At 42.0% G+C, this 21,383-nt stretch overlaps 1 protein-coding gene across 2 annotated transcripts in view; it reads right to left on the reverse strand.

The window, feature by feature from the left end:
- DPP4 (dipeptidyl peptidase 4) overlaps window positions 1-21,383 on the reverse strand; it is a 79,855-nt gene that overhangs the window by 50,294 nt on the left and 8,178 nt on the right. For both annotated transcript variants that reach the window (XM_045868749.3, XM_064586617.1), the window contains 3 exons: window positions 6,297-6,392; window positions 5,832-5,923; window positions 4,441-4,521 (listed from right to left, as the gene is read on the reverse strand). In XM_045868749.3, the coding sequence (XP_045724705.2) occupies window positions 4,441-4,521; window positions 5,832-5,923; window positions 6,297-6,392 (269 nt within the window). The remainder of the gene's footprint in view (window positions 1-4,440; window positions 4,522-5,831; window positions 5,924-6,296; window positions 6,393-21,383) is intronic.

The raw sequence follows: 21,383 nt of genomic DNA on the forward strand, positions 1-21,383 counted from the left end.
TCATTGAGAAATGCAAATTACAGAAAAGTATGGAAAATAGGATTTTATTTTTTATAGAATAAGCAATGACTAAAAGAATATCTTCATAGAATTATTTGAATAAGGGGGAAAATTTAAAATATGGAGAGATATATACTAGGTTCTTAACATGTGATACTTAGGGAAAAGGGGGGGGGGTGAGGAGTAGGGAGCCAGGCATAAGAGGGAAAAAAGATAAGACTGAAGATTATATATATATATATATATGTACATATATATACACATACAGATTTGCATTTATGAAAAATTATGTTTATATGTGGATGCATTTATACATTAAAGATATTTTAAAAGAAATGACATGTCTTCATGTCTGTCTTCCCTACCATAATCCTAGATGTAAGAAATTGTGTCTTTAAATCTATGAAGTCTTGTCTAGAGTAAGCCACATAGTCTCTGTTCAAGAAATAAACCAAACTAACATAAAAAATAAATTTTACCCATGAAAATGAAGTAGATGAAATGGGTAGCCAAGGTACCCAGCTTGTGTATGACAGAGCTGAGACACAAGCCAGAGGTTCTAACCTTGAAGAGTATTTCCCACTTGTCATTTATCATCCTCTTATTCTCTCATGTCAATAATTATGTATTAAAGCCTTACTTTTTGCAAGTCATACATTTTTTTTTTTTAAATCCTGGATTATTTTCACACAATCCATGCTTGTTTCTGGGAAACCTCTGAATGCTCTACTTGTAAGAGCCAAAAGGTGTGCTACAGGCTAAAAATATTAAGATGTTTGAGAAGGTTTGATATCACTCAGGACAACAGATCCATCATGAGTTACAAAAGGATGTTTGGTATGTTCACTATCTTTTGAAACAGACTCATCCATCTATTTAGGTTAGAAACTCTGGCAACTATCCTCTGTCAGGCATTACTGGATAAGACAGGCTCACTCTCTCTCTCTTTGAGGAGCTCATAGTTGAATGGGGATATGGGCAAGTAAATACAAGAAAAGAATCACAAGACATATAACAAAGGTAAGTGGGGAGAGGCAGGAATCATAAATGAGACCTTGAGGAGGGAGAAAGGTCTACAGAAAAGCTGATTGTTAGACTGAGTCTCAAAGCAGAGAACTGCCACATGGGGAAGGGGTTAAAAAAGCATAGCAGAGAGACACTGAAGCACAAAGTTGGGAAAGATTATGTTTAAGAGCACAAGCTTTGGAGTCTTCTAACCTGGATTCAAGTTTGGCTATACACTGAATGTATGCTGCCCACCCCCCACCATTCATATGTTGAAATCTTAACCCCCAATGTGATGGTATTAGAGGTAGAGCCTTTGGGAGGTAACTAGCTCATGAGGGTGGGGCTCTCATGAATGGGATTAGTTCCTTTATAAAAGAGACTCCCAAAATACTCCACACCCCTTCCTCCATTTGAGGACATGGAGAAGAAGGTTCAACTATGTTCCATGAAGTGGGATGTCACCAGACACTGAATCTGCTAGCACTTTGATCTTGGATTTCTTTCTTAGCTTCCAGAACTCTGAGAAATAAATGTGTTAGTAACCCACCCAGTCTATGGGACTCTGTTGTAGCAGCTTAAATAGACCAAGACAAGTCTTCACTGTGTTAATATCAGGCAAGTTTCTTTCTAAGCTTTAATTTTCTTTCTAGGAAAATGGGCTAATGTCAGCAACGGTCTCATGAGAGGTTCATGAGAATATATGTGAATTGCTAAGGAGGGCCCTAGAATATTGTCCACATGTCACAGTTGATGCAACCATTATCTCGGGGGCATTCAGCAGTGAATGGATGTGCTGGGCGAACATCCATACCAGGCTGTAGGGTCCTTATTTATGTTTTCACTCACGTGCTCACTTACTTGTTTGTAGCCACAACGTAGAAGTAATATTGCTCTTTCTGAATGCACTAACTCTGTCATGGAAAAGCCATGGAGTAGAATCTAAAGAACTTTGCACAGTAGACCTCCAAGGAAATAGAATAAGACTAGACTTTTCTTTGTTCTGGATAAGTTTATTGAGAACTGATAAGTCAACTGGAATATTGTAAGCATGTGAAAGACGATGCAACTATGATTAATGCTGGAGCATTAGGCAATGAGTAGAAATTATTGTAAGTTGCACATGTATGCTGTACAGAAAATCCTCTAAGAAGTAAAATAGAAGAAAATAGAAGATTGTCTGCAATCAAAGATATGAAGAGAGTAAAATAAGCTAATGTGATAGAGAGTGAATGGTGGCGTGTGGGAGAACAGAGTGGCAGGGTGCAAAGTTAGGTAAAGCAATCTGAGAAAGCTTATACCTGAATTACTAAAAAGCGAACCCGTTAGATAAACAGGGGAAGAAGGTTCCAGGAGGAAGCAATAGCAAATACTTTGGCCCTCAGATGGGAATGAACGATGCTTGAGAAAACTAAAGAGTGGTGCCCCTAGAGGTTCTTGGATCACTGAATCACCTGGGAGTCCTTAAATCATGGGGGGAGCCCATGCCTGCCCCCGCCTCCCCCATCACTGCACTGAACTAGTTGGTGTGGGGTAGGCTGCAGGCATCTGCATTTTTAAAAACCTCCATAGGTAACTGCAAGGTTCAGGCAGGGGTGAGAAGCATTGGCCAAGCACGGTGAGTCCAGAGAGGGTAATAGATGATGGGTTAGCAAGGGCGGACTGAGGTCCAATCACACAGGCTTCTGACGATGCTGTGGTTAGAGTCTGTGTTTTATCCTGATCATGAGGGGTTAGGCATAGGCATGATACAACCTAACTTAAGTTTTAAAAGGAGCACTATGGGTACTGTCTGAAAAGCATGGACGGTGGTGGGATGACGGAATAGAACGAAAACAGCAAAAGCAGTTAAATGTGCATGGAAACTCCAGTGACACCACAAATACAAATTACCAATGATGGCTGTCCAGTGAAATCATCCATTAGTAAACATCATATGACACCTACTGAACTTGGCCAAAGAGTAAATTGAGCTGGTATTTACCTTTCTGTTTCTACCTTAACCTCATCGTCTTTCTAAGTTTGTCCTGAACATGGGAAATTATTATTCAGTGGTTCTCAACCCGGGTTGATCATTCAAATAATCTACCCATTAAAAAAAAATGATGTCAGCCTCACTCCAGAGGCTATAATTTATTAATCTGGGGATTGGACCTGGCCACTGGGAATTTTTAAAAGCTAATCAAGTGATTTTAATCTCGAGACAGCAATAAAAACCACTGAATTAAATAAACAATCCATTAATTGGGAACAGATATGTTAAAGTTGGCCTAGGATTCGGACTGGCTCCTAGCTGATAGGTTTAGTAGAATAGAGTCAGAGTCTTCGTGTCCAGGAAGTGGAGCTAGACACAGTGAATCCAGGGTAAATATTATGATTGAAAGTCACCACATTGAAACGGGAAATGGAGTAGGAGATGGTTTGCTTGGCCTGAGTATAGAAGTGTTGGGGTGCGAGATAAGGCCCCTCAGAATTTATTATTTATTCTAGAATAAAAAGGCAGAGGTGGGGATCCCCAGCTTTATATTTTGTGTTCAATGCAGAATATCCCTACAGGGTTTTAACGTTTCCTACAAGTCTCAAAACTTCCTATACTTGACAACTGTTGTCAAATCCAGGAATAATTAAAAAGCCACAGTTAAAGCTGCTGGCGCTTTGCAGCCAGCCTAACCATGAAGAGGATATGTGATTAAGCTTTCCTGAGGTGTGAGAATCTAATGTTGGGCTGAGGGTCCCCCTTGAGAATGGTTTGTATATGGTAGGACCCAGAGGTTGTAAGGTGGTCTGAGTCACCTTGCAGAGTCTCTTCTGGAGGATAAGAAGTATAAATCTTTTTAAGGCAAATACTTATTGAGAGTTTTATTTTATGTAAAGCTAAGACAAAGGAAATAAGGGGTTCTATTACTGGCTGTGCAAGTCAGACACGTAAGCTTGCTTTTAAATTGTAAGTTTTCTTTTATTAACTTATGCTTTTAGTATCTATATTACTTACACTTTTTAGCATTTGAAAACACTAAAAATGAATTTCTTTTAAAACATTTGTTGGACCTACCTTTTATGAATGAGAATGGCTATTTCTTCTTTTGATGCTGAATTAATGAGTTTTTAGTGCCTATTATATTACCTAGGTGTCAATCTTTTTTTTTTTTTAATTTAAATTCTGTTAGTTAGCATATAGTGCAATATTGGTTCCTGGAGTAGAATTTAGTGATTCGTCACCTACATACAACACTCAGTGCTCATCACAAGTGCCCTCCTTAATGCCCATCCCCCATCTAACCCATCCCCCACCCACTTCCCTCCATCAACCCTCAGTTTGTTGTTAAGAGTCACTTGTACTTAGGTGTCAATCTTAAATATTTGTGGACTTCAAATCAGTTATAAAGTAACTCATAGGATTCTTTAAATGTCACAGTAAGATAGCATTTCTTTTACCTTCACATAGTTGTACTCTAAGAGAATAAACTGTCCATCAGGAGATACCGAATAATCATTTATAGAGTGTTCAAATTCCTCCTGTCAAGCAAGTAGAAAAAAGAACAATTGAACAATTTCATTTAATGGTCATTATTGAGCACTTACTATGTAGAGGGTATGGTTCTAGACAGACAGGTGGCTCATGCCTTGGGAGCTGCCAGAAATGTCACATTCCCCCACACAAATGACCATGATGTAAGGTGTATGGTGATCAGGGTTAGAGAACCAGGGAGGGAAGAATTAAATCTAAGCAAGGAAAGATGGCCATGAGGGTAGGGATCAGGAAGAGAGAGAGGGGGAAGAGCATGAGCGAAAAACCAGATGTAGGAAAGGGCATGTGTATCCAGAGGTTTGGCGTAACCTGAGTACAATATAGGGTACATCAGACAGCATATAAAAGAGGACGTAAAAATTAAAAAAATAGCTGGGACTGAAATATAAGAAGTGGAACTTTAATCCACTTTTTGAACATGGATGTGATAGAATCTTATCTGTCTTTACAAAGATGCTCTGGGACATGGTGGCAGACATGCGATGAGAGGGGTTGCATCAGCCCTGGACCTGGGCAACCCAGTGGTCTCCTCTACAGAATGGAGATAGGGACACAAGTACTAGAGTACTAACACAGATTAAAAAGGCCTTGAACCAGGACTCTACAGCGGAAATAGAAATCTGAGGGACACAACATTGCAGAGGGAGAAGTGATAGGGTTTGTTGAATAACTAAATATGAGGGATGGCAGAGGAATCAAGGAGGATTCTGAGGATTCAAGGAGTAGAATTTCACTTTTTAGCCTAAGTGACTTGGAGGGGAGCATACTTTACCAAGATTGGGAACTCAGGAAGAGGAATGGGGTGCTTTTGGTTTGCTAGGAGAGCAAAGGGGAAATAACTAGCTGGGCTTGGGATACTGAGTTTAAAATACCGGCAGGCCATGGGTGGGCCAGGAGCAAGCAAGCTATTAGAAAGAGATTTTGATCTTGGCAGGAGGTTAGTGTTGAAAGTGTGCATTTGAGAATCAAGGCCAGACAGGAGAGCCCTGTTGCTGTGAGTGCATGAAATTCACTGAAGGAGAACAGGCAAACTGCGGAAGAAGCCAGCAAGGGAAGACAGAGCCCTGAGGGGCACTTACGCTTAGGAGTATGGGCAGAGGAGGAGGAATCGTCAAGGGAGACTAAAAGGTAGCCAAGGTAGGGAGCATTCCAAGAAGGAGAGAAAGATCCACTGTGTCATATGCTGCAGAGAGAGTTCAACAGGATGAGAAATGATAGTACTCATGATTTGAAAGGTTATGAATAAAAATCCTCAGCATTTCCTTAGCATATACATGAATTATGCAATCAAACATACAAATGTACTGTTTTCCAGGAAAATGGAGCTGTTTCCGTATTCAGCATTGAATAGCAAGATATTATTTTCTTGTTTGTAGAGGTATTCCTGATCTAAAGAAAGAAAATGGCTGGATCAGTATTTCAAGTTGTGATTAAAAGTCTTCATAAGCTAAAAATGATACAGAAAAAAACTTAAGGTTTAAGCTCACACAAGTACTAAATAAGCATTTCTAAGTTGGAAAAACATTAAGTGATGAATATTACATTAGTATGCATTCATTTTCCCATCATTATTGTCAAAGTTTCAATTCACTTTTAACTTTTTATAATCCGCAACAAAGAAATACTAAGGTTTATTTTCCTTTGTACCTGTAAGCAGAGAAAAATACTTTCCCATATGGTTTAACAAAACAAAGGTGCCCCACAACCTAACTAGAAGGAGCACAAGTATAAAAATCTGTCCCCTCCCCAAAAAAGTCCTTACCTGAAATCCAACGCAGGGAGTAGAATTTCATCCTAAAAGTATTTTTTAAATAATCAGTTAGAGTGTAAGTTCTGCGGCTGTCAGCTGCACCATCATCTGTTGATTAAAAAACAGCCAAATGTTCAGTAAGATGGAATAACTTAAGTTTGGGATAAAATAAACAAATGGATCACTGCAATATACACTGGTCACAAACTATAGGAATTACACTCACAAAATGCAAAACACATTCTAAAAGATTTCAGGCTGGATGGATGGAGTAGAAATGCACTTAACTGTTAAAGCATATGTGAGTGGTGCGTCTCCCTGAGCTATATCAGTGCCTGAATTAGTGAGTTTCCTTATGAAGGTCTAGATCCGCAAAATCCAATGGAAATATTAATGTGAGTCCATTTTCTAGTAGCCATATTTAAAGATTTGTAAGGTGAAAATAATTTTAGTAGCATATTTTATTTAGCCCAATATATTCAAAATATTATCATTTCAACATGGAATCAATATTTAAATTTTATTAATGAGATCTTTCACATTCTTTGTTTTTATACTACTTCTTTGAAATCCAGTATGTCGTCTATGATTACAGCATGTCCCAATTTGACTAGGCACACTCCCGGTCAGTAGCTATAGGTGGTCATGTAGTAGATGGCACAAGGCTAGGCTATCCTGCTTTGAGGCCTGAAGGTTCCTTTCCAAGTTCTCTTGCTTTGCACGGACCTTTAAGACAGGGTGATCGCCTAATTCATTGATCTTTGTTTCATTACCTTAGCCTTCCACACCCCAAACTCACATTTCTAGTGCTGTGTTGGGCCTTCTTAGTTGGCTTGTCCCATACTAACTCTAGACTTACCTTGTCTAAAATAATCGTCTTACTTCCCAAATAATTTTCCCTAGGCAATTTGTGTGGTTTTAGATTCTGTCACTGGAAACCCATATTCAAAGTTTGAAAATCATTTTTGATGTCTCCCTCTCTCTTACTACCACCTGCATCTAGTTAACCCTGTTGATTCTTCCTGTGAAATCGTTCTTCCGGGTATCCTGCCCTTAGTCTCTCCCCAGTCCAATGCCCCCACTGTACCACCCCTGGAATGATTTTTCCAAAATGCCACTTTCATCCCAGTGACCTTTTCCTCAAAAGCCTCCCTGGATTTGCCATTGCCTACGGAAAGATTCCAACTCCTTAGTGTGGCACTCATGGGCTCCACAGTCTGGCATGAGCCTCTCCAGCCTCATTTCCACTCACTCCATGCATGAACCCTCTAACCCACTCACACTGATTGCCTACGGGACCCAGTAAGCCTTCTTTGGCTTTTCTTTCTTTTTTTTTTTTAAAGATTTTATTTATTTATTCGACAGAGAGAGACACAGCGAGAGAGGGAACACAAGCGGGGGAGTGGGAGAGGGAGGGGGAGAAGCAGGCTTCCCGTGGAGCAGGGAGCCCGATGCGGGGCTCGATCCCAGGACGCTGGGATCATGACCTGAGCCGAAGGCAGACACTTAACGACTGAGCCACCCAGGCGCCCCTTCTTTGGCTTTTCTGTCTTGCGGTTTGTCCCAAGCCTCTTCTCTGCAGTGTCTCCAACTGCTTCCCGGACTGCCAACTCCCTCCTCTCTCATCTAGACTTCAGTGTTGCCTCCTCTGATTTTTGCCCCCACACTACTCATTTGGCTTTCGTAATTAATAACTTCTGGGCAGTAACTATTTTTCCATGCCTACCAGTGTGGTGGACTGAGCTAGGCCAAATACTCATTGATGAAAGGGCCTTGGGTTGTTTGTTTATCTTTCATCAATTTAGTACCTAGCACAGATCTATGTCATAGTAGGTATGACGCAGGATAGCATTCTACGAGCCTAATGAAGTCATTGTGATTCCCCAACCACAGACCCGCCGCTGATGACAAACAGCCTAAAGAGTTCTTCCATACACTCTATTCTTTCCACATACTTGCAAGCATACACTCATAAAATCAGGCACCATCCTAACTTTTCTATAACTGTTCTTACTCTTCTGGGGATTGAAAAGACAGTAGCAGCTTCTCTTGTTAGTTTTTTACAGTCTGTGGAAAGAGAATTCTCTCACAAGAAATGCTCTTGCAAAAGATGTTCTCAAGATTTTATTTCTCTGGATCTTATAACATAGCCTTGGGTCTGCCTACAAAACTTTCAGTTTCAATAGATAAAACTGTTACACTTTATTACTTTATTGATTTTGTTTAAGCCTAGTTTGCTAAAGAAGTTAAAGATTAAAAAACAAAACAAAACCATTTGTTTGTTTTTTCAATTTGGGCCTGCATTTCACCCTGGAAAATTAGCAAGATATTTGTATTTGTTAGCAGAGATAGAGCAAATGGGTAAAACCAGCCCTTGAACTTGCCAACTTTCAAACAAGAAGTAAAGCCCTGTGCTACAGAAAATATTTGAAACTCTAATAAATTTGTAAATTTATTCACTAAATACCCTCAATTGTTTGTATTCATCCAGTTATTCTTTGATACATCAAATAGCTATAAAGTAAGTACTATTTGAAAAATACTGTTGAGGAGATATACCCTGCTATCAAGAGCTATTAGCCTAAAATGGACACAAAAGACATTCTAAAATTAGTACAACTCAAGGTATAAATGGTTATAGACCTTCAGAGTCCTATATTACCTGCTGATCTAGATGTCTAGATAGACCATTGTATATGAACAATGTATACATACACACGCACACACACTTACATTGCAATGAACTAAATGTTTCTGTCCTCCTACAATTTGTATATTGAAATCCTAATCCCCAGTGTGATGGCATTAGGAGATGGGGCTTTTGGGAGGTGATTAGGACATGGGGGTAGAGCTCTCATGAGTACCCTTATAACTTAGTGCCCAGAGGACTCTCTTGTCCCTTCCATGTGAGGACACAGGAAACAGGCCCTCACCAGACACTAGACACATAATCTGCCAGTGCCTGAGTCTTCCCAGCCTCCAAAACTATGAGAAATAGACACTTGCTGTTTGAGCCACCCTGTCTATGGTGTTTTTGTTAATGCAGCCTGAACAACCTAAAACGTATATATCTAATAAAACAGTCATATCTTTCACTGCCTCTTGATTTTGTAAGGAGAGAATTAACCGAGTACTTATAACAGATGACGCGTACAGTGTTCTCTCATTTAAATGTTATCCCATGTAAGGGTATTTGCCCTGGTTTTTTTAGGATAACACACTTAAATCTGGAATATTAAAATAATTGAGGCAAAATTCCCATGACGTCACCCGCTGCCCAGGGCGCCACCCTTCACATTTCATGATGCATGACTCACTGAGCACTTAACCTCTCCCCTGTTTCAGACAATGCTGAGCTCATTCTCTCCTCAGGCCATAGCGTTCCTAGACCCATCATGTCTACCATGTTTGGGCTCCTACCATGTTTGCTCATAATGGGCCCAGGATAATTTTAATCCATCTGCTGATGTCCCAGATATCAACCCTGATGCCACACTCCTGCTATGGCCCAGGACATCTGTGAAGGCCCGGGCCACCTCTGGTTTGTGTCAGGCTCGCTCAGCCACTTAAAGATGACCCCGCAAGCTGCTTTCCACCTCCTGGCTACCCAGTGCCAGAACAGCGCTGCTGAATTGGAGCAAATCAAGCAACAAATGTTCCCTGTTTTTTTGCCTTGCCATTTGATAAGCAGTGCACATTGGAAGATGCATCTGAAACATCTAGATAAGTGAGTTCTGTAAAACGTGAGTGCCAAGTCCAGGTTTTGACCTTTAGCAAGTTCCTAGTTTGTTGCCAAGTTACAACCTATTCTGTCAAACACTTACAGGACACGCTCATGTTTCTTTCCCCTTGTCTCCTTGCTCACTGACAGGGCACTGCTGTGGCAACAGATAAAGGTCTTTGGCTGCTTGTGTGGTTTTCCTGGTGGGCCTGGGACATGTAGTTCATTTGACTTACCAGTTCAAAGCATTATGCTAGCCAAGTAAAGCAGTTAATCATACGTTACCCATCTTTTATAGAAACTCTTAGATTCACGTCTTCTTGAATTTCAAAATCAAAAAAAAAAGGTTAACAACTTTAGATTTTACTTTTTTGATGAGAACAGCTATTGGGTTGGACCATATGAAAATGTCATTTTTATCAGTCAAAAATTGTAGAATAGCAGTATTTAAAATGACTCAACCTAATAAGAAATTCTTATCAAAGTGAATGGTATCTCAATGCATTTTTTTTTTTTTAAGATTTTGCTTATTTATTTGACAGAGACAGAGCGAGAGAGTGAACACAAGCAGGGGGAGTGGGAGAGGGAGAAGCAGGCTCCCCGCGGAGCAAGGAGCCTGGTGTGGGGCTCGATCCCAGGACTCGGGATCATGACCTGAGCCGAAGGCAGACACTTAACGACTGAGGCATCCAGGCGCCCCTCTCAATGCATCCTTGTTGTAGGACCAAATCATTTCTGAATAAAAGTATTTCCAAAATTATAAGATCCAAGTAAGGATGTAGTGTGGTTCCATGGAATCGTCTTGCCTTGACCACTTGTTACTTTATGATTACAGAATAATTTGAATATTTTGTATACATTAATAATAAACTTTTTTGTCTGTATTGGGCTATGATATATAATATTTCTACTTCACAAAGATAAATTGTTTTGGTAAATAAATGGCTAATGAAATGCAACTAAAAAGAAATGTGCTCTTTAAGCTCATAAACTTATTAAGTTGTTAAACACAGGGAAAAGATATCTGGTTATAGAGCTCTTGGGTTCCATATGGTAATTAGTTAACATTTTGTATTGATGCTAAAGAAATGAAACGAGTGTTGCTTCAGAATTTGCCACAGCAAAATAGCAGCCTTGACATAGGGACAGAGGAAGCAAAATCAAGAAGGCAGAAGAAGAAATTGATTGGAAGGCACTTCATACCCTGTATTATCCAGTAGCATATGCAGGCAGGCTACCACCCATCTGAATTGATCCAACAGATACCAATAAAGTGTTGGGTCCTCGGTGGCTTTGAAATCGGAGAGCCTGGATTTCAGCCTAGGTCTAATTCTTGCACTGAGGCCTTGGGAAAATTTCCGAATCTTTCCAAACCTCAGCTTTTTAATCCATAAAACCAGAATATAGCATTACGTAGCCCATGGGGACTTGCCATGGTTAAGTGGGATAATGGATGTAAAATGCTTAGCTTGGGACGTAGAATTTAGGAAGCTCTCCAGATATGTTACACTATTTATTGTTATTTTGTTCCAAGCGTGTGCTAGGCAATCAGGATACAAACATGAATAGAGGAGTCTCTCCTCTCAAGGACTGAGCAGTGGTGCTGAGATTAGGACTTTACCTGCAATAAAATAATGGTTAAAATAATAAGTTTCATGATGTTCATATCCCAAATGATCCGAATAAGACAGCATAAGAGCAACACATCGAGAAAGCATCTAGGATAACAACCTAGTCATTCGCTAAGTGCTAATGAGCCGCTCTTTCTCCCTTCTACTGGTCTCATGACCTCCCTCCCGTCCAGAGCTGGAGTTTGTAGCATGGAGGGAAAACATGGAACTTGGTGGACTTAGAGGATTTGTGAAGAGCGACATTTTTCTGATTACTGACACAGGAGGCGTTAGACTAGAATCACAACTGCCAGATTCACCTCAAGAAGAGAAACATCCCAGGTATACCAAGTGACATCCGATAAATGCCTAACCAAGGAGCCAGAGCCTAGGGAACCTGGGACTGCATCCTCCATGCATTTACTTGTAAGATCAGAGTGGCAGATGACCAAACTTTTGTTGGAGATAGAATCACTGTATTTTCAAAAGTCTACTCTGAAAGGCCAACCAAGTGGTACAAAGCATTATCTCCCAGAATAGCAACAGTTTGGGATAAAGGGAACAACTTAGTGGGAGGCTGGCTGTCATGACTCCAGCCTCACCTCCTCTTCCTCCCCTCATATCACTCCTCTCTATCCGCAATGGCCTCCTGGCTGTTCACTAGACACACTCTGCCCACTGCCACCTCAGGGACTTTGAACTTGCTGTACTCTCCTCCTGGAATGTTCTTGACCTCGAATATACCCAAGGCTTGCTTTCCTTACCTCCTCCGGATCTTTTTTTAAGACCTGATCTCCCCATGGCATTCTCTATTGCCCTTCTTGCTTTATTTTTTTTTCCTTAACAGTTATACCATCTATCATACCATATATCTTACTTCTTTATCTTGTTTACTGTTTGCCTCCTTTGATTGAATGTAAATTCCATAGGGGCACTGATTTTGTTGTGTTTGGTTTCGTTTACTGTTATATCACCACAGCCTAGAACAGTGCTCAGCATATAAAAACAGTCCCTGAGTATTTGTTGAATGAAAAAATAAAAGCCAGATAATACTAACAGAGGAACACAAACAGGAACACGGTTCCAAATATGAGCATTGTGAACTCCAAGTGATGGTGGTAGTACAAAGAGCAATGCACTGGTCCGATGGGTCTAGTTAGAGGATTGGCCAGTAGGAGAAGAAGAAGAACTTTCTTTTTCTGGCTGATCCCATGAGCGTGTGCCCAGAAGTAGTACCTGGCCCAACCTCTGGGTCCCCTGGAATGCCCAAACCTGCCTTGTCATGCTTCCCAGCAGTGTCAGAAGCAGCTGGGTGCCTCATACCCTTCAGTTTTGAGCCCAGATCTTCTGTGTCCTTCTTCTTCCCTTTGTTCCTAACCCCAAACGTAAACCATTCCTGCAGCTTCTCTCTCTGGTTATTTTAGAATTTCTCTTTTGCTCTTTAGTCCGTGCAACCAATTTTTAGAGTAAATCCCTCTTCTGAAACACAGGGTGTGATTTCTGTATTTGTCACACCACTATACTTTAACAGTATAAAGACTTACACACTTTGCCTATAAAATAAGGTCATTTTAGGCTCTAAGCATCCAATATCTAGACCTGGGGTTGGCAACCTCTTCTTAAGGGGCCAGACTGTAAATGTTTCAGGTTATGTGGGTCATGCATCTTTGTTGCGACTACTCCAGTCTGCCTGTAGCTTGAAAGCAGCCACAGACAACATTGTAATTTTAATGGCTGTGTTCCAATAAAACTTTATTTAGAAAAACAAGTGGCCAGACTTAGCTTTTCTTTGACGACACTATGTAGACATTCCTCAGAATTGTAAGCAACAACAATAACAACAACAAAAAAACCACAACAAAAACAAAACTGCTCCCAAGATTGGTTTTGAAAGATTGAGGTTGAAACTCTAATTGCTTTGAAACAATAAGAATATCAACATAAGGGCGCCTGGGTGGCTCAGTTGGTTAAGCGACTGCCTTCGGCTCAGGTCATGATCCTGGAGTCCCGGGATCGAGTCCCACGTCGGGCTCCCTGCTCATCAGGGAGTCTGCCTCTCTCTCTGACCCTCCCCCCTCTCATGCTCTCTCTCTCTATCTCATTCTCTCTCTCAAATAAATAAATAAAATCTTTTAAAAAAAAAGAATATCAACATAAGATTCCAATATATATGCAGAAAAGCGAAAGTGGGCAGAATATTCATGCCTCAAAATTCAGGTCAAGATGAAGATAACTACAACTACTGGCAAAGTAGTGCAAGGCCAGAGGGACTTCCTGATCTAAACCCAGTTTACATTGCCCTACTCACTCTGCCTTGACCTCAGGAATGAGTCAGAAAGTGTAGCCTGCACAGGAAGCCTGCACCAAACAGGGTATCAAGGCTGCTTTATTCCTCTTTGAAATGGAAAGTGCTTTATTCATTCATTCATTCATTCATTCATTCTATTATAGTCTTCCTCTCCCCTTGTTAGGACTCTTCTGGGAATAAATAAGACTGGTACAATAATGGCCGACATTCATATTTGTAAGGCTTTTATGCCCCATGACATTGACTGACATTAAACCAGTGTAATCTCAGGTGACGAGAAACAGCTGAGAGGTGGAAACATATGAACTATGTGGATAAATCACCATGAAACGTTCAGCCATTTCAGTAAAGGGCTGTTTTCTCTTGAAAAATACTCAGAAGTAGTTGTAGTGACATGAAGCGAAGGTGTTACCATGCAAGCTAAGAATGATTAGTTTGTGTTAGAAAGAAACACTGATTAGAGGACATCAGCCTTTGGTGACCATGAAAGTTCTAATACTGAATTGCTGATGAACTTTCCAGAAAGATTTATAGGCATAATCAATAAGGCTACTCTGTGATAAGTGTTTGTCTTCCAGGATACAAGGAAAGATGATCATCGGAAAATAAAACTGCCATAAAAATTGCCCTTCCCAGAATTCTCCAGGCAAAACTTTCAAGAGTGTGAGACAAGCGTTATTATAGTACCTGCCTCTGGGACTATCAAAAAAATAAAAAAGTTAAAAATACATAAAGAATCATAACTACAAATACAGAATTATTCCAGTGTGCTGGGCCGTTCCAGGAGTTGTACATTTAATAAGTTATTCTCATCTCAATTTTACAGGTAAGGAAACTGAGGTGCAGACAGGCATAGAGAGTAAGTGGACTCAAGTCCCTTGACCACTAAGCACCGAAGCTACACTTGAAGTAGACAGCGTGGCTCCGAAACCTGTGGTTATAATCACTCTTCTGAACAACCTGAGTATTTGGGAGGGGGATTACACATGGTAGATGCTATGCTGGCAGTTTTTGTGAATTGCTATAGATACATTAGACATTATGGAAATGTTCAAATTCAATGCAATGAATCCAGGCAGATAGGTTGGTAATATCATTTGGACTTGTGCAATTGGTAGGTTGCATCAGAACATAATTTGTCCTAGTGCTGCAAAATCAAAAGGGTACCATTTTTTTTTTTAGAAAACCCCAGAATTTTCTCTCCAGAGTGTTGTTAAAAATGGCAACTTTGTGAGATGCCTGGGGCGCTCAGTTGGTTAAGCATCTGACTCTTTTTTTTTTTTTTTTAAGATTTTATTTATTTGACAGAGAGAGCACAAGCAGAGGGAGAGAGAGGGAGAAGCAGGCTCCCTGCTGAGCGAGGAGCCCGATGCAGGACTTGATCCCAGGGCCCTGGGACCATGACCCGGGCCGAAGGCAGCCGCTTAACCAACTGAGCCACCCAGGCGTCCCAAGCATCTGACTCTTGATTTAGCCTCAGGTCACAATCTCAGGGTCCTTGGATGGAGCCCTGCATTGGGTTCCACGCTCGGCAGGGAGTTTACTTGAGGATTCTCTGTCCCTCTCCCTTTACCCCTCCCCACCCCTCCAAAATAAATAAATAAATCTTAAAAAAAAAAAAAAAAGCCAGCTTTGTGACTTCTTGGAAAGGAGGTTGTACCATCCTCATTCTCTCTTCTGCGGTGCATCCAGAAACTCATCATCTATTCCCTGAACTCCTAAAAAGGAGTCATTAAAGTAAGAACTCGTAAGTTTCTTTTCTTTTCTTTCCATGCTTCCTAGATGTAAAACATAACACAGCCCTGAATAACTCAGGCCCTGCAGTACCCATTTTCACAAGAGTATGAAGTCACCCAATAAAAAGATACAGTGATTCTTCCTCTATAGCAAAACCACCCTAAGGGGCTTTTCCCTCACCATGCTTCCCACTTCTGGGTTATGCCTTTCCCACCACGCTTCCACCCTTTCCTCAAAACCTGGAGGAAGAAACAGGCCCGACCCCTGTCTCCAATCTTTGTCTTCTTTATCCTCAGGGACATGTTTTCATCTCTCCTCCCTCAGCATCCAGTGTCTTTTCACTGCTCACTTCTGCCCTGTCCTTAAGCATGCACAGGGAGTAGCTATCATAAAAAATATTTACCTGACCGTGCTCCTCATTTCTCTGCCCCTCTTTATTAGCAAACATCTCAAATCACCAATCCACATCTGTGGTCTCCATCTTCTCGCCGTCCCTCCTCATGCTTCTGGGTCTACCCCTCACTACTTACACCACACCCACTTCTCCGACCTGGTCTTCCTCAGGGTTTATTTTCTGTACCATATGTTTGGCCAAGTAATCAAGTACTTTCAGATCATTATTTGAATATTTAATCTGGACAGTCTTGTCCTAACCCGACAAGTTATACGTAAGCTGGAAGGATGACTTGTCTTCATCAGACTGCTGCTAGCACTGTGCTCTACGAAGGGATGCGCTCTTACTGGGCGACGTGACTCCCTATTCGTGAATGCAAGTATTGTAATCGGAATTACAGCAACATTAAAATGTTAGTCAAAAAATATCCTTGGGCTCTAGAGACATAAAACATGAAAAACATGAACAAAACAGGAAAAACTTTTACTCTCAGGAAGCTTACATTTCCTACAAAAACTTTCACTCCCAGGAACGAACAGTGAGTACATAAAGCCCTATGTTAGGTAGCTATCGGTGCTGTGGAGAAAATAAAGCCAGGAAGGGGGAAAGGAGTGTCAGGTTTGGGGAGAGTGCTGTGTTCATTCATTTGCTGAGGGGAGGCCCCAAGGATAAGGTGGTATTTTGGCAGAGACCCGAAGGAGGTAAGGGGACAAGCAACAGTTAGTCCCAGGGAAGAGGGATCCTGGCAAAAAGATGTGCAGGTATGGAACCTGGGAGGCAGGATGGGTGAACGATAATGAGGAGGGAGCAGGGGAGGATCTCAGAGGGGCAGTGAGGCTCGGGTCACATGGGCCTTGTGGGTCATTGTAAGGATTGTGGTGTTTACTCTGAAAGATGGGGAGTCAGAGAAGAATGTGATCAGACCTCTGTTTCAAAATGGTCACTGTATCAGTTTTCTGTTGCTTCCTAACAAACGACACAAACACAGTGGTTTAATACAGCACTTTGTATTAGCCCAGGGTTCTGTGGGTGGGAATTCCAGCCTAGCGTGGCTGGAGTCCCTGCCCAGGGTCTCAGAAATCCAGGCATTGGCCACACTGAGCCCTCACCCTCATTCAGAGGCTCTGGGGGTGGGGGTGGCTGTGGGGAGGGTATGGTAGGGGGGAAGCTGCTTCCCAGCTCATGCGGGTTGTTGGCAGAATTCAGTTTTGCACGGTTGTAGGAGTGATGTCACCGTTCCCTTGCTGGCTACCAGCCAAGGACTACTCTCACTTCCGAGAGGCCTCTCACATCCCTTGTCACGTGGGCCCCGCCAAATCAGCAACGGTGTGAAAAATCTTTTTTTGTGCCTCAAATCTCTGACTACCCCTTCTGTGAGCAGCCAGAAAAACTCTGCTTTTTTTTTTTAAAGGGCTCATGTGATCAGGTCAGGCCCAACTGGGTAATCTCCCTTTCTTGAAGTGGGTTGTGGCACAGAACACAACTTAATCACCAGAATTAAATCCATCATATTCACGACCTCAGAGATTGTACATGGGGGAAGGGAGGAAATTTGGGGAGTCATTTTATTTTATTTTAAAGATTTTATTTATTTGAGAGAGAGAGAAAGCATGATCGGGGGGAGGGGCAGAGGGAGAGGGACAAGCAGACTCCCTGTAAAGTCCAGTGTGGGGCTTGATCCCAGGACCCTGAGATCATGATGAGCTGAAGTCAGATGCTTAACCACTTAATCAACTGAACCACCCAGGCGTCCCTGGGGAGTCATTTTAGAATTCTGGTTCCCTCGGTAACCTTGCCTGTTGTGATGAGAAAAGTTAAAGAAATAGGGAGATTTTTTGCAAGAATTCAGGTGAAAGGTGATGGGCATCCGGGACTGGGGGTAGCAGTGGAGGTGGTGAGATATGGTCAAATTTTAAAAGAACATGAAAGTAGAAGTGATAGGATTTTGCTGACCAACTAGATGTTGAGTATAAACGAGTCTGTGGAGTTGAGAAAAGCTGCATGGATCTTGGGCTCAGAGACTAGAGAAATGGGATTGCTATATGCTGAGACAAGGTGCTCTAAGGGAGGAATAGGTTTGGCAGGACTTTGGGGAGATGTTGCTTTGAGATGTCAGTAACATCCAAATGGAGATGCCTACTCAAATATACATGTAGAATTTCGGAAAGAGGTCTGGTCTGACGACTGAGGCACTGTCACGTTATAGATAATGTTTAGGGCCATGGGAGCGCGTGAAATCACCCAGTGGAATGAAGGAAGAAGGAAGGAAGAAGTTCCAGAATGGAGCCCTGGTGGTTTCCAGGTTAGAAGTCAGACATGAAGAGAAACTTCTTAAGGAGAATGGAGGGGGCATGTGGTGAGGTAGAAGGAACACCGGGAGAAGAGCAGAGACCCAGGGGGAGGTGGTAAAGAAGAAAGAGCAACTGACAGGACAGTGAGACTCAAATGGAGAACTGGGCTTTGGATTTAGTAACACACAGGTCAGGGACCTTGAGGAGAACTGAGCTGTTTCAGTGGCCGGTGGGGGTAAGCCTTATTCCAGTGGGTTTAAGAAAGAATGGGGAGAGGAACTGTAGACAGAGATAAGACAAAGTTCTTTGAGGAGTTTTGTGGTAAAGAGAGCAGGGAGAAGGACTGGGAGGTTGGCAGGGATGTGGGATCCAGGGAGGATTTTCCTCTCCACCCCTCCCCCTCTTTTCCTTTCCTTTCCTGAGAGGTTACAGCACAATTAGGTAGAGAGGAGAAAATGATGATGCAGAGGGCAGGACAAATAGCTGGAGCCTTATTTCTATGCAAAGCAAAGGGGGTGGAATCAGCGCCCACAGGAGGATCTGGCTTCCAGCAGGTGCCAGAAAAGTTCACCTAGCGCCCTGGGAGGGGCAAATGCAAGTGAATGCTCAGAGGGGCTGGTGGGAATGGAGGATAGTCTCTTCTGAGGGCCTCTCTTTTGTCATTAAAATAGGAAGCCAGCTCGTCAGCTGAGGGGATGCTGGGGGCTTGGGGAAGGGAGACACATGACAGAGTCTACCAGCAGCATCAGTAAGGAAGCGAGTGGGGAGTGTGGGATTGCCAGGCTTACAAAACACCACTGATACTGGGTTCTAGATTTTCTTTTCAGTACAGTCAAACCACTTTCATCTTCAGAAAATCATTACCGCATAGATTAATTTCCCCCCCTGGAGATTTAACAAAAAAGATTTGAGTCATCAGGGCGCCTGGGTGGCTCAGTCGTTAAGCGTCTGCCTTCAGCTCAGGTCATGATCCCAGGGTCCTGGCATCGAGCCCCGCACGGGGCTCCCTGCTCTGCGGGAAGCCTGCTTCTCCCTCTCCCACTCCCCCTGCTTATGTTCCCTCTCTCGCTGTGTCTCTCTCTGTCAAATAAATAAATAAAATCTTTAAAAAAAAAATTTGAGTCATAAATTACAGACACCATGAAGTTATTTTGTTTGCTTTTATTTACTGATTGTATTTTGTTTTTCTAGCCATTAGTTATTTCAAATCCTACTTTCCTGGGTCAACTTTTGCAGGTCTAATGTTTACCATGTATTTCAAAAAGTTGCTCTTTTTATTTTCTGTTGACTGTTTCTACTACCTTTTCGCATTATTAATTGGATAAAATATGACAATTTATATGGGCTTTTAATGAAAAAATTGAGAGTAATTCCCCTCAGATGTTTCTGACCTGCTCTACTGTCTCAGATTTGTATCTTAAATATTTCAAATTCAATTCCTCCCCATTCTTAATCATGTTAGATGGCAAGCCAAAGCAGGTACTGGGCCCAAAATGCCTTTCTCATAAAAAGCACATCATCGAAGCACCATGCTGTGCAATAAATTTAGGCGGTTAGGAAAGCAAGTGAGAAGAGGGGAAGGAGAGTTATATGATCAGGTTCTTCAGAGATCGGAGCTGGCTTGACATCTATTTTCTTTTGTTAGCAAATTAAATCTTTCAGTGTAATGAAAAGAAAGCAAAGATAAAATATATGATATGCCTACATAGAGCACCCCAACCCCCCGCCGCCGCCCGCATTTCTTTCTTTTGGAATTCCCAATTCAACTTAGGTAATTTCCCTTCCCCTTCCATGTGTTAAGGAAGGAGTTTCCTCCGCGTCCCAGGAAGATGAGTCTTGATAATCTAGTCCAAAAAAAAATCCAGAACCCAACATTCATTCCCCATGCCCGTGATTAGATTAGAATGGACCAGTGACACAAATCTGGCCAATGAGATGTGAGGGAAAGTCTGCCTTGGGCCGAGGGACTTCCGGAAAAGCTTTCCCTCCCTGAGAGAACAGATTATGAATGAGGAACAGCATCATCTTCTGCCCTGCGAAATAGCTGTGTGAGCAAATGATGTGCTTCTCAGGCACGCATGCTCGACCCCAAGGGGACAAGTTTGAGAACATAAGCCAACAGTCTGAGGGGGGATGCAGCTGAACAATGGAAGGTGCCAGGCCCTTGAGGATGTTGTTGGATCACTGCATCAACAAACTCTAGAACTGCCTCACTTCTACACTTCCAGTGATGTAAAAGGCTAATGATAGGACAATAGTAATACTCTATAGTTCACATTTTTTAAAAAAAGATTTTGAGAGAGAGCCAGAATGAGTTAGGGGGGCAGGGGGGCATATGGAGAGGGAGAAGCAGGCTCCCCACTGAGCAGGGAGCCAGCTGGAGGTGGGGCTCCATTCCAGGACCCTGAGATCACGACCTGAGCTGAAGGCAGACACTGACGGAGCCACCCAGGCGCCCGGTAACACTTCATAGTTTAAACAACTTTTGGGCAGGTACTCTGTTACTTGCAGCCGGAAACATTCTGTTTGACACAGTCCTCCTACAGAATCTGGAGCCGTAATAGCTGAGAACGAAACAGGAAGGTGAACTGCATGCCTGAGAGGCAGTCTGGTGGCTCCACTATTGGAAGGATTGTATTCGGATCCATTAATTATTAATCCTTTATGCCTGGTTGGTTTCTGTACAGACTTCCCTGGACAGCATTTATCATTGCCCTTTAGTGCTTCCATAGCACTTCGATCATTTACTAGAAGGACACTTAGCCCTTTTTACTATAGTTAATGTTTATGTTTCCTTTAATATTGGGAACTGTTTGAGGATAAGGGCTGTGTATATCATTTTTATATCTCTCATGGGTAACAAAGTGCCTGGCATGTAGAAAATGTTCCATAAATATTTGCTGAACTAATTACCATCTTTTGACAGGTATGTGCTAGGTGCACAATGGAGAAGGCCTCCCTGAGTCCTGCCTCTTGATCCCTGAAGCATATGCAGCAGAACAAAGGAATTAGTTCAGAGGAAGTGGTGTAGATTAGCT

The sequence above is a fragment of the Mirounga angustirostris genome, unplaced genomic scaffold, assembly GCF_029215605.1.
Source record: "Mirounga angustirostris isolate CCGP_5_RB_7025 unplaced genomic scaffold, mMirAng1.0.hap1 SCAF_3, whole genome shotgun sequence".
Classification (NCBI taxonomy): domain Eukaryota; kingdom Metazoa; phylum Chordata; class Mammalia; order Carnivora; family Phocidae; genus Mirounga; species Mirounga angustirostris.